Genomic DNA, 14,687 nt, shown 5'->3' with positions numbered 1-14,687 from the left:
TCTTATATATATATAGATTAAAGTGTAGTGAAGGACGGATTGCATGTTTCGCCCTTAACCTTGCCCGTTATCGGAAAGTGCACCCGCGCCGCGGTGTGCCATAGATCAGCGCGATTTTTGCTGTCAATGGGTATTATTTTACGTATATTAATAGATTGCATATACTTGGGATGATATGAGAGAATGTATAAAAAAACTATTGAAACAAGCTATAAGACCATGCATAATAAACCATCTTATTAACAAAATGAGGGTCAGAACTTGGTCAGGGCGGTAGTGTGCCGTACGGCACTTTCGATTTTGGTTTATATGTCGCAGGGAAATGACAATAGCAGAGATTTGCTCAATTCCCTAAGTGATCTGATCAAATCATGGAGTATGTTTGAAGAACAACACGATTTTATCATTTCTCTAAACAAATCTAGTGACTTGATCAAATTCACCCTGGAATCCGTGAAATGACAATAAGTGACGCGACTAGAAGAACTTAGGATGTAAAAGCTAAGGGATATGATAAAAACAGTGATTTAGTCATATCTCGGAGGATGTTAAAATAACAACACGGTTTTAGTCTGTTCTGTTCTGTCAGCGGTTGAGCTGACGCATGCCATGTTTCCACATTTTCCCCCAGTTCACGTTCGGGCATCAATCGGTTCACGTGTGCTCATAACCATTTACCATTGTAGACTTAGTTCAGTAAAACAATTGTTCTTAAGTCTCGTTTATTTTATGAACCATACATAAATTAATCTGTACGCCAACCATAACACCGTACATAGGTTATGTTAAAATTAATAATTTATGATAGTAAGATTTATGACCGACTTACGGCCGTTTTCAATAACGTATCTCTAGTTACGGATATTATTATTGCTATCACCGTTTATAGACAAGATCTGATCTATCCATAGTTATGTCCAATATAGTTATATTATTAGTTGTAGTCCAATGTTATCTGTCGATAGGTTATTGAAATGTAAGAAAGCGTAAAATGATAGATTTTTCTACCTCTAGTAAGTTGAACTAAGGATAGATAGGTTATTGAAAACGGCCGTCAAGCCTCATTCTCAGTCAGATGGTGACTAATATAAAGAATAACTATAATTGATAATTATAGATGATCCTAAATTTTGCTATGATTGAAATTAATTATTATTTTTTGTTTTCAGACTGCAATGTTGGGAGTATTTCAAAAGTTGATCGCTTCAAAGACAAATGACCATGAAGGTTTCTACCTGGTGCAGTCTTTATTGTACAAGTTTGGAAAGTAAGAATTGTTTTGTTTAACACTGCTAATATAATACAAAGTTTAATTCTTAAAATTAAGTTAATTTTTTTTTGCAATTTTATGATTGGGAACAATTTTTTCAAGTATTTTATTGTTGCTTGGAATGTTTAGTAAATAACATAAAATAAAGCCACGTAGCATTTCGATTTGGAGATCTCACAACGAACGTGCAGCTTCTATTTAAGTCATAGCTAAATCGTAAATATGTAGTAAGGTACTTAAAAAGTAACAGTGGGAGGCATCTTTGCCGGCTAGATTATGGGTACCACAACGGTGCCTATTTCTGCCGTGAAGCAGTAATGTATAAGCATTACTGTGTTTCGGTCTGAAGGGCGCCGTAGCTAGTGAAAATGTGGGTTTTTCAAGAATCCTGAGTGGCACTGCGTTGTAATAGGCAGGGCGTATCAATAACCATCAGCTGAACGTACTGCTCGTCTCGCCCCTTATTATCATAAAAGTAGTTAATTGTTTCTCATCTTACGAGTTGTATGGTAGTTGTAGCCCTACCAGATTGTTCCTCAACTGTTACCAGTAAATAGCTGAGTAGCGTGTATATGACGCCCGATGTCTGATTCGTGCGCGCTGAGTAGGCACGAGTATTGTCCGTCAACAACTTTACTATAAATGTACCTATTATTGGTCCGGCGGGGTTAGGATCTGTGTACGATTTAAAATTAACCTTATAAGCATCTATTGTAGCTATTTCTTTAAAAGGTATTGTAATGTTCATCCTTTGCTCACGAATGAAACAACTAATCTTTAAACACCCGGACACTTTTTTTTTTGCGCCCAAACAAGGGAAAGGGCTACCCCCCCGGAATAACGACGGGAGGGAGGTGGTGAATGCTCATGCATACCAACGCAGCCTAAGTCTTATGTGGGACTCACGTGAAAACCTAGGTGCCTACCCACTAAACACCACCTGCAGTTGGCTTTGGGCAGGTGCCCTCTAAGCCTACATCGAAGGCGACCTTCTCTTGGGGAGAGAGAGGCGCAAGCGGCACTCTCTATGGAGTTTCCGCTGTACTTTGCATTCCTTATGTAGCACTCAATGTCACACGGTTAATGTCACTGTCGATGTCGTGACAGTGACAATGATAGTTAACACATACTCTGTTAAGACTAGATGTCAGTACACTACAGGTATAACTCATTTAATCTTCTTTTATTATTACTCTTTATTCTATAGTATTCCTACTAAACCACACAATATTTGCTAGTAAACTTTTAGTTTGTTAAATTATTTATTGTACTTAACTAAACTTTATTTGTTTTTTTTTACTCTGTACTGGCTTGAAACGGTTATGCCAAGACCATGTCATTCTATTAAAAATGTAACAATTATTTAATTGCATTAATGTAGATCTGTGTTGTGAGGAGAATAGATATTTATGACAATATATTAAAGAGCGCAAAAAAAAAGAATCCTGGGAGAGTTTCTTGCGCCGCTTCTTCGCTCTCAGAACGCCATTTGTTTCCGAAGCGGTAGTAGTATCTAGTGTATTAGAAATGACATCAAAAATAATTCTTAAAGGAATCAATGCCCTTTATTATCATAAATATTATTTTAGCTTGTACACCATTAATACCTGGCCTTTCTTACAGTTCCGACATGCAACAGTATACGAAGCAGATTATGACGTTGCTGTTTCAACGACTCTCCTCATCGAAGACTACAAAGTATGTTCGCGGTTTGATCGCCTTCCTGGGATTCTTCGCGGCCCACTTCGGAGCTGACACGCTCGTGGACATCGTTGATTCCATTCAGCCTGGGTAATTAACGGCTTTGATCTTACAATTTAGCTTAAAGTATTAGCCACTACTGCGTTTTTTGAACTTCTCATATATTACTACTGCTTTAGGTAATTTTATCGTGTAGAGAGAATTGATTCAAGTAAATTCCCAATCTTTATGGTTCCGTACTCGAAGAGAAACCAAGGGAAATTCTATTTTAATAAGATTCTGCTAGTGGCGCTGTAACGACAAAACCAAGATGGCCGCCATGCAAGTTTTAAATGTTAATTTTACGGATATCACTAGTGGGAGGCTTTCTTCCACGGGTCCTCGGCTAGGCGTGCACCACAGCAGCGCCGTTTTATATCGCAAAGTGCAAGAATTATTGAAGTGCAAGTGAAGTCTTCTGAGACGTTAAGAAGTTGGGTGACTTCTTGGAGGAGCTTGGCTGGTTGGAGTAGCCTCGCACGTAAAATAGGCGCATATGACGTCGAGTTGCGGAAAGCGCCCGTATGAAGAAGAAGAAGTGCAAGTGTTTTGGTTTGAAGAGTGCCGTAGCGAAGAAATAAACCAAGATTTAATACAAAGGCTCACAGGGACGAACGCAGTTGTGATGACGTATCTTAGAAGAATCACTAACTTTGTAGAATTTATGTTTTCCGTAATAATTTCACGCTTTTGAAATCCTTTATTATTGTTTTATTTACATGTGTGTTACTTATGTTAGTCAAGATTCTTATATATTCAAAAAAAAATCTATTGGTTCAATACACTTACAAAAATTAACACGCACGTCGCGGGTGGTCCAACCCGCCGTATTAAATGTTTCACGTCAAAAAATTGTAAATGAATGGTGTTAATACTTTCAGCATGTTCGGCATGTACTTGGAGAGAGTCCTGGTGCCCGACCTGCAGAAGGTCAGCGGCGCGCTGGAGCGCAAGGCGGCCGCCGTGGGCTGCGTCAAGCTCCTGGCGGACTGCCGCCACCTGCAGCAGGGCGACCTGGCCCGCTTCTACACCCCGCTCTTGCAGGTTTGGCTTCACCACCTCGTCACCTTCACAAACAGCCTAGCGAAACGCTCTAAGAAAGAAGCGGCCAAGTGCGAGTCGGACTCGCCCTTGAAGGGTTCCGTAACAGCAAGTAACATAATATACTTAAAAGTTTTTTGTAGTTCGTTGTAACTTTGATCGAGGTCTTAATAATAGTATATTTTTTTAAATTAAGTTACTCATAAGTAAACATAATAATTAGGGTACCTAAATGATGGGATATAGATCTAACTACGAGCCCGAGAAAAAAATTCTGAAGGAGGCATTCACTCTCACATAAGAGGTGTTCTTACATGCCTGCATATTAATTTATAGGTACTTTTCTAAATCTTATATTAGTATATATATATTTCTTTTGCGCGTCTGTTGTAACTGAACTCCTCCTAAACGGCTGGACCGATTTTGATGATTTTTTTTGTGTGTTCCAGTGAATTTGAGATTGGTTTAGATTCTCAATCCCGTCCATATAATATAATACTCCTGCTCATGTGTATGTTAGTGAACTCCTCCCTTCGGCTGTTGTTTCAAATTTAAGACGTGTGTACAGAACAACGTCTGTCTGGTCCACTAGTATTATATAATTTATATTTTCAAGTAATTTAATTAAGATTTAGATTTATTACTATACCACCTAGAATCTAAATATAAATAATCTAAGAAAATATGTCTGTAATTTTTACTTTTTATAATGCCAGAAATAAAAGGCTTTTTTTATTTATTTGTATGCGAGCCCAATTAAATGTTTTTTTTTATTTATTTTATATTTGAGTTGATTGAATGAAAGGTAAATTGCGATTTGCTATTTATGACGTATTAAATCAAAACTACTTACTAGATCTCGTTTAAACCAATTTTCTGTGGAAGTTTACATGTTAATTTACATCATATATATTTTTTAGTTTTATCATTCTCTTATTTGAGAAGTTACAGAGGGGACACCCATTTTACCAATTTGGAAGTGTCTGTCCCGCAAACTATTCAGTTTAGAAAAATAATTAGAAACCTCTATATCATTTTTGAAGACCTATCCGTAGATATATCCCCACACGTATGGGTTTGAAAAAAAAATTGAAGTTCAGTTCTAAGTATGTATACCAACAAAATATTGTTTTTTTTTTTCTATTTTTGTGTAAAAATCTTAATGCGGTTCATAGAATACATCTACTTACCAAGTTTCAACAGTATAGTTCTTATAGTTCCGGAAAAAAGTGGCTGTAGCATACGGACGGACAGACAGACATGACGAATGCGTAAGGGTTCCGTTTTTTGCCATTTGGCTACGGAACCCTAAAAAGCGATTGTATGAGACTTGCAAACATTGATACATTGACAGATGACAGCTATAAATATATAACTCCACTACGTTTTAAGTAACTATTCGCTTTTAAACTTAGTCGCCATATTGTAATTACTATTTCAAAGTTATGTCAAATGACGTTGCACGTTTGATAGTAAACTAAATTTCAATTTTTGCCTAGGCAGTTCCGCCTCTTATAACGCAGTACTTACATCCTCTTGGTTCACAAACTTTTTACCAAAGTAGCATTTAAATAAAACACTTTTAATGGATTAAAACGCGTGTAATTGTAACTGTTTTTTCATTAGATTTTCGCGTAAAAGTTACATTTTTATTTTAGTTAACCCGACGTTTCAAGTTCTTTCCAGATCTCGGTTTCGGGGAACCTCCAGATGCAAATACATGTAATGTGATGTTAAAACAGTTACTACAACATGCGTTTTGATCCTTTAAATGTGTAACTATCGCGTTTAGAAATTACAAAGTCGCATTTATAATTTTTAGCCAATATGGGAGGCAATTAACATGAGTATATGAATATCTTGCAGGCTCTGATCGCTTTGTTCGAGCTGCCACCTGACGAGTCCAGCCTCCCGGAGGACCACTTCATCGAGGTGGACGAAACGCCTGGCTACCAGGCGCAGTACACCCAACTCACCTGCGCTAAAGGACTGAACGCCGACCCGCTCGCCAGTCAGTATACTCTCTTTTTCACTTACTTTTTGAAGAGATAACATCTTTGGCGCGCCCAAAGATGTGGTCAATTTATTTAACGACTGAGCTGTCAAACTCTGCTATATAACAACACTTGTTACCAATATCTGTGCATCCATGCCCTCTGAATGAATGAATGAAGCTTTTATTGCAAGCAATTGCAATTGCCAATTCCGTGGCCATCTGGAGGGTAAAGCCAAATTGGCTTCGAAGAAGCTGGGCGTCATTAATAGAGCACGGCAATACTTCAAGCCGGCCCACATTCTATCGCTCTACAAAGCGCAGGTCCGGCCACACATGGAGTATTGCTGTCATCTCTGGTCTGGCGCACCCCAGTATCAGCTCGATCCATTTGACCGCATGCAACGTAGAGCAGCTCGAATTGTCGGGGACTCAGTGCTCTGTGAACGGCTGGATCATTTGGCGTTGCATAGAGACGTCGATTCATTGTGTCTCTTCTACCGCATTTATTACGGGGAGTATTCCGTAGAGCTGTTTCACCTGATTCCTGTCGCCGAACTCCACCTTCGCACGACACGCCAGAAGTTAGGATATCATCTGGATGTGTGGCGGTCCTCCACAGTGCGGTTTTCAAGGAGCTTTCTTCCACGTACTACAAAGCTGTGGAATGAGCTTCCTTGTGCGGTGTTTCCGGGACGATACGACATGGGTACCTTCAAAAAAAGCGCGTACACCTTCCTTAAAGGCCGGCAACGCTCTTGTGATTCCTCTGGTGTTGCAAGAGAATGTGGGCGGCGGTGATCACTTAACACCAGGTGACCCGTACGCTCGTTTGTCCTCATATTCCATAAAAAAAAAGCAAACTAAAAGGTTCATTTTTAACTTATGCTACAACTGAATATACTAAATGATTATATATATATTTCAACTTATATAATATACTATATCGTATGTTAATCATTGCTCGCTTAGGCCTCGTCCAGATCTTTCCACATTTTCCTGTCGTAAGTTGTTCTTCTCCATTCGTTGGTCCAGCAATCTTTTTGAAATCATCTATCATATTCATATCAACTTTATTTTATTAGGTTCGTGTCTTATATCTGCTGGTAAACTATTTAATATATATGGGATTCTCTTTTTTAATGTTTTATCTCCGTAATAATTATTAACTCTAGGTACTTCATATTTACCATCAGATGTAGACCTTGTCTGGTGAGCATGACATACCAGGGTTGGACTACGCTCTTGATTGCTACAGTGATACGGCAAGTAAATATTAAATTTTAAAGGTAATTGGTAGTATTCCACGTACTTTAAGTAATTTTTTATAGTTATCTTTACATTTCTCTTTTGTTTTATTGTCTACAAGTAGTTTTAAAAATCTTATCTGAAACAATTCTAATTTGTTTATGTTTGTTTTAAAAGTTAATCCATAGCAATCAAGAGCATGACTCATAAAGGAATCTACCATCGATATATAAAGGCATTTTAATGTGCTTAGAGGAACTTTAAAACTAAGGTGGTTAAATTTGCCTAGGAGTATTCTATTTCTCACAAAGATAATCGACATTCGCAGACCATGAAAAATTATTATCTAATTTTATTCCTAAATAAATACAACTTTTTACATTTTCAATTGGCATACAAGTACAGTTAAATAAGTTGTTGTGAAAGCAAGTATATTTATGAGCATATTTGTCTGTGGACTTTCAGACCACACAGCCTCCAGTCCATTCCTCGCCCACCACGTCTCGCATTCAAATGAACGTATATTCAACATCTATAAAGTCGGCAACGTGCTTGGCATTCCTCTGTTGTCATAGGACAGTGTGGGCTGTGGAGATCACATACACATTTTGTGGTATCAGGTCGACCTGTTACAATTAATTAATCATTGTATTTGTTGGATGCAATTACTAAGTGTGACAGTAATCACGACCATCATGTTGACAAAACATCCTTACAAAAACAATGTGTTCAAGCTGTAATCCAAGTTGATGCATCCAATAAACGATAATTTATATTTATAAATTTACTTCTTTATTACCTTTCATTAAATGATTTTTATTATTTAAACAGGATTCATATATTGGATGCTGTAGCTTATTACAGCAAACTAATTAGTTATGTTTCATATTACAGCCATTGTAAAATACTCTATTTGATTGAGAAGAGTGGTCGTTGAGTTTAGTGGAGATAGCCAAAATCCATTACAATTTAAGCAACTGTTGGCTTCCAAGCATAACCTGAATTTATACTTCGTCGCCATATTGTAATGACTATTTCAAACTTATATCAAATTTTACTGCAAGTTTCATACTAAACTAAATTTTAATTTTTACTTAGGCAGTTTCGTTTCTTATTATGTAGTATTTACATCATCTTTGCTGTGCATCACGCGCGCCAATGATAGTCGCGTCCCAAGGAAACACAGATGCTTTCGGGCGCGCGAAAGCAAGTAACTTAATTATTGATTACCTGACTGGTTTATGGCCACTGTCTCAGAACAACATTATACCTAAATAGTAGCTACGCAATGTATAAAAATGTTTAATCATCTACCTCTAGAAATAAAAAACTTACCACAGAAGCGATTTACAGGACTCCTGTTAAAATGGTTTATCGCCTATTTTTTTTATAGTGTTAAGGATTTTTTAAATTTTAAGTATACTTTTGTAAATATACACAAATAAAGTTTGAAAAACAAAATTTTATGAACGATGCGGTCTCGAACCCACGACTGAGCTAACCGTTCCAGTGACGTATCGTCATAAAATCTTGTATGCTTTGTACAACTCTCAGGTTGTGGCTTCATCTACAGGATCTACTTTACAGTTGATAACCTGCTTAATCCCAATATTTGCATATTAGGAAATTGACTTGAGGTCGCTCTTGTAAATCTAAACAATTTATTTACTTATGTTTTTAAGTAATAACCCTCACTTCTAGGATTAATACACAAATAAAGTTTGAAAAAACTTGCATGCTTATTTAAATTAGCCGACACTACAATAAATTTAAGTAAATATGTATACTCTATTCGACGCAATAAATATATTTCATTTCATTAATTAACCACGACATGTGTCTCATTATTATTTTTTTATTTTTGTTGCAGGTGTAACCGACCCCAAGCGGTACTTGGTGGAGAGTCTTGCGGCGGTGTCGCGGGCGTCACCTGGCCTGCTTCCTCCGCGAGTGGTCGCGTTGGACGAGCCGCACCGCACCGCACTACACTCGTACCTGGCCGCCTACAGCGTGCAGTTGTGTTAGCCAGCGACTGAGTGTGTGAGCCCGCTGACCGGGCCACTGTGGACTTAGTGTTTCATGTGCATGATCGTTGATATAATGTGTGTGGGTAGTGCCGGTTGTGACTTAGTATTGAATTGTATGTTTGTTGGTGTGCACACAGTGACAAACCCAATGTGAAGCCGTGCCTAGCTGACTGTGTTAATCTACTACAGACTGGTAAAGTGTGAATGTTTCATTAGTACTCATCTATCACTGTTGATGGTGTACAAAACTATTAGATATTTATTATTGTCAAGTAACACAAAAAGCAAGTCAGTAACCTGATGGGTAAGTGAAAGCCCTGCCCATTACTTGTTGCTCAAGATTTTCTGGTTAAATCCGAGAATTCTGACTGGCATCACAATTGCGCTCACTTTGAAGATGTTAAAACTTCATTGGCCCAGTAAGTTCTCTAGCTATGGCACTCTTCCAACCGAAATAACAATGCTTGCACACTATGGCAGGGCTGCATATAAAAGCACTTGTCAGTCTTGATTTAAATTTCAAGTTTTTCATTTCACTCCAGGTCCCTCACCAGTTTGCTTTTCATAATTTTATAAATTATTTATCCAAATTTCAAAATTTGTTTTTAGATCAATAATATATTTTGTAAGTTTATTCATTGCTTTTCACACTGACAGTTCTATGACAATTCATCCACTGTGTTAAAAGGAATCAGATAAACTACATAAATTAAATATTCTCATTTAGGTCTGAGACTGATATTAAAATATAACATGATGTTAAAGTAGCATTCTTTTTAGTCAAAGTAAAAAGTTCCAAGAAGAAGAAAGATCATAGTTTTCTAAAAAAAAAAAAACAATTTGCTAAATATTCAGCTACTCTAGTTTTTAAAGATTTATGATTAAAAATAGTTTAGGATCTTCAAACTGATCACTTACATTGATTACAATTACGGAATTTCGATTAGGGTCGATGATAATTTGAATCTGTTATTGTTTTTGTTTACTTGATGTATTTGTATTAATAGTAGGTTTAAGAAGTGTTGTTAATAATAATCTATTTAATGGATTCTTAATATTAACAACAGTACCTAACTGTATCAATTGTTTTAATAATTGTTGTAATTCTCTTGTTCTCAATAGGATATATGCATATGATATAAATTATAGTCAAATATGTTTATAATAATAACATTAGAATTATAATTGTATAAATATGTTAAATTATTTTCTTGAACACAAAATTAACTTTAAACAAATACGTTTTATAATATAATCCAGGGAAATTCAAATATTTGAAAAGCTGTTGGTCACAGTGAATATGATATAAAAGTATGGCGACAAATGTCAGTTTCAACTTATCATCTCTACTAGTTTGCTTGTTTTTACGAACTGCCTATGACGTCATAGTACATGACGACAAAATGGCAGGTGTTAAAATATCCGAATTGATTGCGTTTTTTCATAAAATAGTTGAATATATTTTTAATTATTATTCATATTCATTTATTTGCCATTAAATAGGGTGGTACAAATTTGGTCTTACCATAGCTTAAAGTATCTCCTATTTAGCCATTACAATTACATTACAATTATTAAAATATAATATGCATATTTCCTATTGTCATTTGAAATTGTGTGTAATTGGTTAATGATTATGTATGTTTGTTGCTGGCAACATCATTAAATGAGTGTTTGTGCCCTAAAACCATCAAATTAATATTAGTTTCTGAAATCATTAACAACATATGATTACAGGCATTTATTAATATTTATGGAATTAAATACACATTCAAAATTTATCTTTTTAGTGGTTTTGCGTTATAATTTGTAATAATAGACTATAACTGATTCCTATATTTTGTGAAATGAGATATTTCATTGTATATTCACCATTATATAACTCTATCCCCTTTATAAACTTTTTTCACCTATCGAATCTATATAGATCTCTATATAGAAACTAATCAATCCGTTACTTTCTCACATAATTTAAACTAGACTGTCTATCCACCTATAAATTATATTAAAAGTAGTTTCGTCTGAGTTGACCATTGACTTAAACAAGTAGACTCTCCATCGCCTATTTAAAGGTCGCCACAAAATGTCATGATAACATTTAAGCATTCTTTCAAATTAACACCTTCTTTCGTGGCAGTAATGTTGAAAGTTTATCGTATATTGTATCACGCTCGAGACGGACACGACCAGGAGGCAAGAACATTTTGTGTTAGCTATTGAAATGTTATTATTAAGCAAATTATTGAAAACGTCAAGTTAATCTGTATTTAATTTTGGATATGCTATTATTTGGACAGTTTTTAACTGAACACTTTTTCATTGTGTGGCGTTATATTCAAAGCGCGGTCGAAACACAACTGAATAAAACCTCTGCCTAATAAATAAGCAGAGTTTTGCTTCAGACAATATTGAGAGTGATTGTAAGTAGTTGTTTATCGTACGTCACTAGAGTTGACATTAATATTACGTATTTTATCTCTGGTGGTTAATACATTGTATGTGATAATGATAACACAAATCATATTTCTTTGATTGATATATTCAGGTTTTTCAAATCCAAAACTTAGAATAACTTAGCATTCTGTACTTTAGTTTCACTGTGAGATGCATGATGTACTAAATATATTGTTTTTGGAATTAACAGACTTGTGATTATGTATATTGTTCAATTTTGTAATAAACTGTTTTTATCAATTTTTTTGTTTTACTTTATTTATGTGTGTATTAAGGGGTAAAGCATAATTTACACGGAGCCAGTAATGCTGGCGCCAGTCTGCAGACAAGCGTTGGCCTGGCCCTTGTTGTTTAGACGAGGCCATACATTTACGGATATTTTCTTCGGGTGTGCACACGTTTTAAAAAAATAATGGATACGCGGCAAAGGCTGTTGAAAAAGAAATGTTTAAAAACATCTCTGCACTATTAAGAGAAGAGTTGATTGATATATTAGAAAACAAGGGAGCGAAACGACTTTGGATAAGAAAATGGTTAAGCGATAGACCTGTAACTGGAGCTTCTGCCTTGTTGCTGAAACAACTAAGATTAGAAGATCCTTCTGAGTACAGGTTAGCGTTGCGGGTTACTCGCTAGCTCGATTCAGCGCCAAGACACTCTGATGAGAGATGATATCGTTCTTAGCAACAGGAATGAGTTATCGAAGCTTGAGTCATTTTTACCGTGTTTCTAAACCATCTATATCACAATTCATACCAGAAGTTTGTCGAACAATTTATGAAGTATTAAAACAGTATATTAAGGTAAGTGTTTATTTATTTACTTAAAATTGAAATAATAAGGCACACATTATTACAAAATACAACAAACATGACAATGTGATTTAAGCGTTATTGAATGCTTGTTGAATGGCATCACTGTTGTCTACACTTTCGTCATAACTGACATAATTATATGGAGTTTCTGGGGATAAGACATCAGTAGTATACTGGGAACACGAAGAAGAGCTTGTCGATGGACTGGGATCTGGAGGAGGACAGATTGTAGGTGTTGCCAGAGAGTATTGGGGTACTGTGTAGCTCGGAAGAACTTGTGTAGAATTCCAATTAGTAGGTAGCGTATTTTGCAATTGCTGAACCGATCGTTGCATTTGATACGCATTCTTGGCTCGTATATCTATGAGCATGCATTGAGTCAATATACTCTGTATCTTTTCCTTAGCAATGACTGCCTGTTCCTCTGTCAATTTTTTAATTTGTGCCGAGACGCTTTTTCCAAATAGATCTAGATCTGTTTCTTCGTATTGTGTGTTATCGTTAATTTCCCTTAAGTCATTTATCATGTTAGATATTTGTGATAACTTGCCCCGCTTAGGTTTTGTGGGTGGGGTAAATCGTGGTGTCTCTTCTGCAGACTCATTTTTAACTTCTAACCCATTTCAGAGCGTGGAACCAACGATGGTCTTGGTTCATTGCTATTCGATGATCCTGATTCATTGCTATTTGGGGTATTCATGTTGTCCTGTAATTATACAAAACAAATTAATGTAATTGTAATGTTATAGATTTTTTTTTGATGACTAAAAATGGTATTAAATAGGCCGCTTTTATTACTACCCTTTTTTACAGGTACCAAACGCAGAAGAATGGAAAAACATCGAAAGGGGATTTAAAACACGATGGAATTTCCCCTTATGTTATGGTTGTATAGACGAAAAACATGTGACAATTAAAGCTCCTCCTAAAAGTGGAAGTTTATACTTTAATTATAAAAAAACAAGCAGCGTCGTATTGTTAGCTATTGCTGATCACGACTACTGTTTTTCGTACATAGATGTCGGCGCGTGTGGTAGCGCATCTGATGGAGGAGTTTTTAAAAATTGTTCTATATACCAAGACCTGGAAAATAACTTATTACCTGACAACGGAGTCATCGTGGGAGATGCGGCATTTCCACTAAAGACTTATTTAATGAAGCCGTATCCAGGTGTAAACCTCAGTACAGAAGAAAAAGTTTTTAACTACAGGTTATCTCGGGCAAGACGCATAATCGAAAATGTATTTGGAATCTTAGTTAGTAGATTTCGGGTATTAGAAAAGCCAATATTAACTAACTTGGAAACAGTAGATGCAATCGTTTGTGCTTGTTGTGCCCTTCATAATTGGCTACGAAAGAAATGACAGTCATACATCACCGCTACTTGTGTTGATAGGGAAGATGAACAGGGAAATATTCTGCCCGGTTCATGGAGGAGCCAAATACATGCCCTACAGATTATTGGCAATCAAGGTACCAATCATTCAGCAGAAATAGCAAGAGAGAAAAGAGAAGTTTTAAAAAATATGTTTAATAACGAAGGAAGAGTTCCTTGGCAATTAAATAGCATACATTAACAATCCACTTTGAAAATCTACATTGAAACGGACAACGGACAAATACCTACACGAGCTTCTTTTGTTGTAGTACCTATGCGTGTGTCTTTAAGTGGCTTTATAATTTTCCTTAAATGTAATTTTCGTTTAAAATAAATAATAATGTGATTTTACTTACTATGGTTTTTGTCCTAATAGAAACCGGCTTTACAAACGAATCATATTCATCACCCTTGTAGATCGAATAGATTTATAGAATCTTGTAGATTTTTCGATTTTGTCGAGTTCCAAGTAGTACGTATTTCGAATACTTTTGATTTTTGATTTAACTTCATCGATAGTCAGTGCTTCTATATTCATTCCTACACGAAGTTGTTCTAGTGCCGAAGCGCGCATTTCTTTATTTTTATATGCATCGCAACGCTTATCCCACAAGCATTCGTGCTCTCTATAAAGTTGTACGAATTTTAAAGTATCCTCTTCATTGAATTTTGTCGCAGAAATTCCAAACAAAACAACAAAGTACACACACGTTCGCCAGT

The 14,687-nt window shown here is 36.0% G+C and overlaps 1 protein-coding gene and 1 long non-coding RNA gene across 2 annotated transcripts in view; both read left to right on the top strand.

Moving 5' to 3' along the window:
• LOC126969878 (exportin-2) overlaps nt 1-11,079 on the top strand; it is a 38,704-nt gene extending 27,625 nt beyond the window's left edge. The window contains exons 15-19 of the mRNA XM_050815464.1: nt 1,170-1,267; nt 2,894-3,061; nt 3,892-4,054; nt 5,918-6,062; nt 9,163-11,079. Of these exons, the coding sequence (XP_050671421.1) occupies nt 1,170-1,267; nt 2,894-3,061; nt 3,892-4,054; nt 5,918-6,062; nt 9,163-9,317 (729 nt within the window). The 3' untranslated portion in view covers nt 9,318-11,079. The remainder of the gene's footprint in view (nt 1-1,169; nt 1,268-2,893; nt 3,062-3,891; nt 4,055-5,917; nt 6,063-9,162) is intronic.
• A 1,381-nt stretch (nt 11,080-12,460) lies between these two features.
• On the top strand, nt 12,461-14,318 carry LOC126969962 (uncharacterized). Its single transcript, XR_007730507.1, has 2 exons — nt 12,461-12,576; nt 13,402-14,318. It is a non-coding gene; the product is annotated as an uncharacterized LOC126969962 (long non-coding RNA).
• Nucleotides 14,319-14,687: the final 369 nt, after the last annotated feature.

This window comes from Leptidea sinapis, chromosome 19 (genome assembly GCF_905404315.1).
Source record: "Leptidea sinapis chromosome 19, ilLepSina1.1, whole genome shotgun sequence".
NCBI lineage: Eukaryota > Metazoa > Arthropoda > Insecta > Lepidoptera > Pieridae > Leptidea > Leptidea sinapis.
This window is presented reverse-complemented; position numbering and strand designations above follow the sequence as displayed.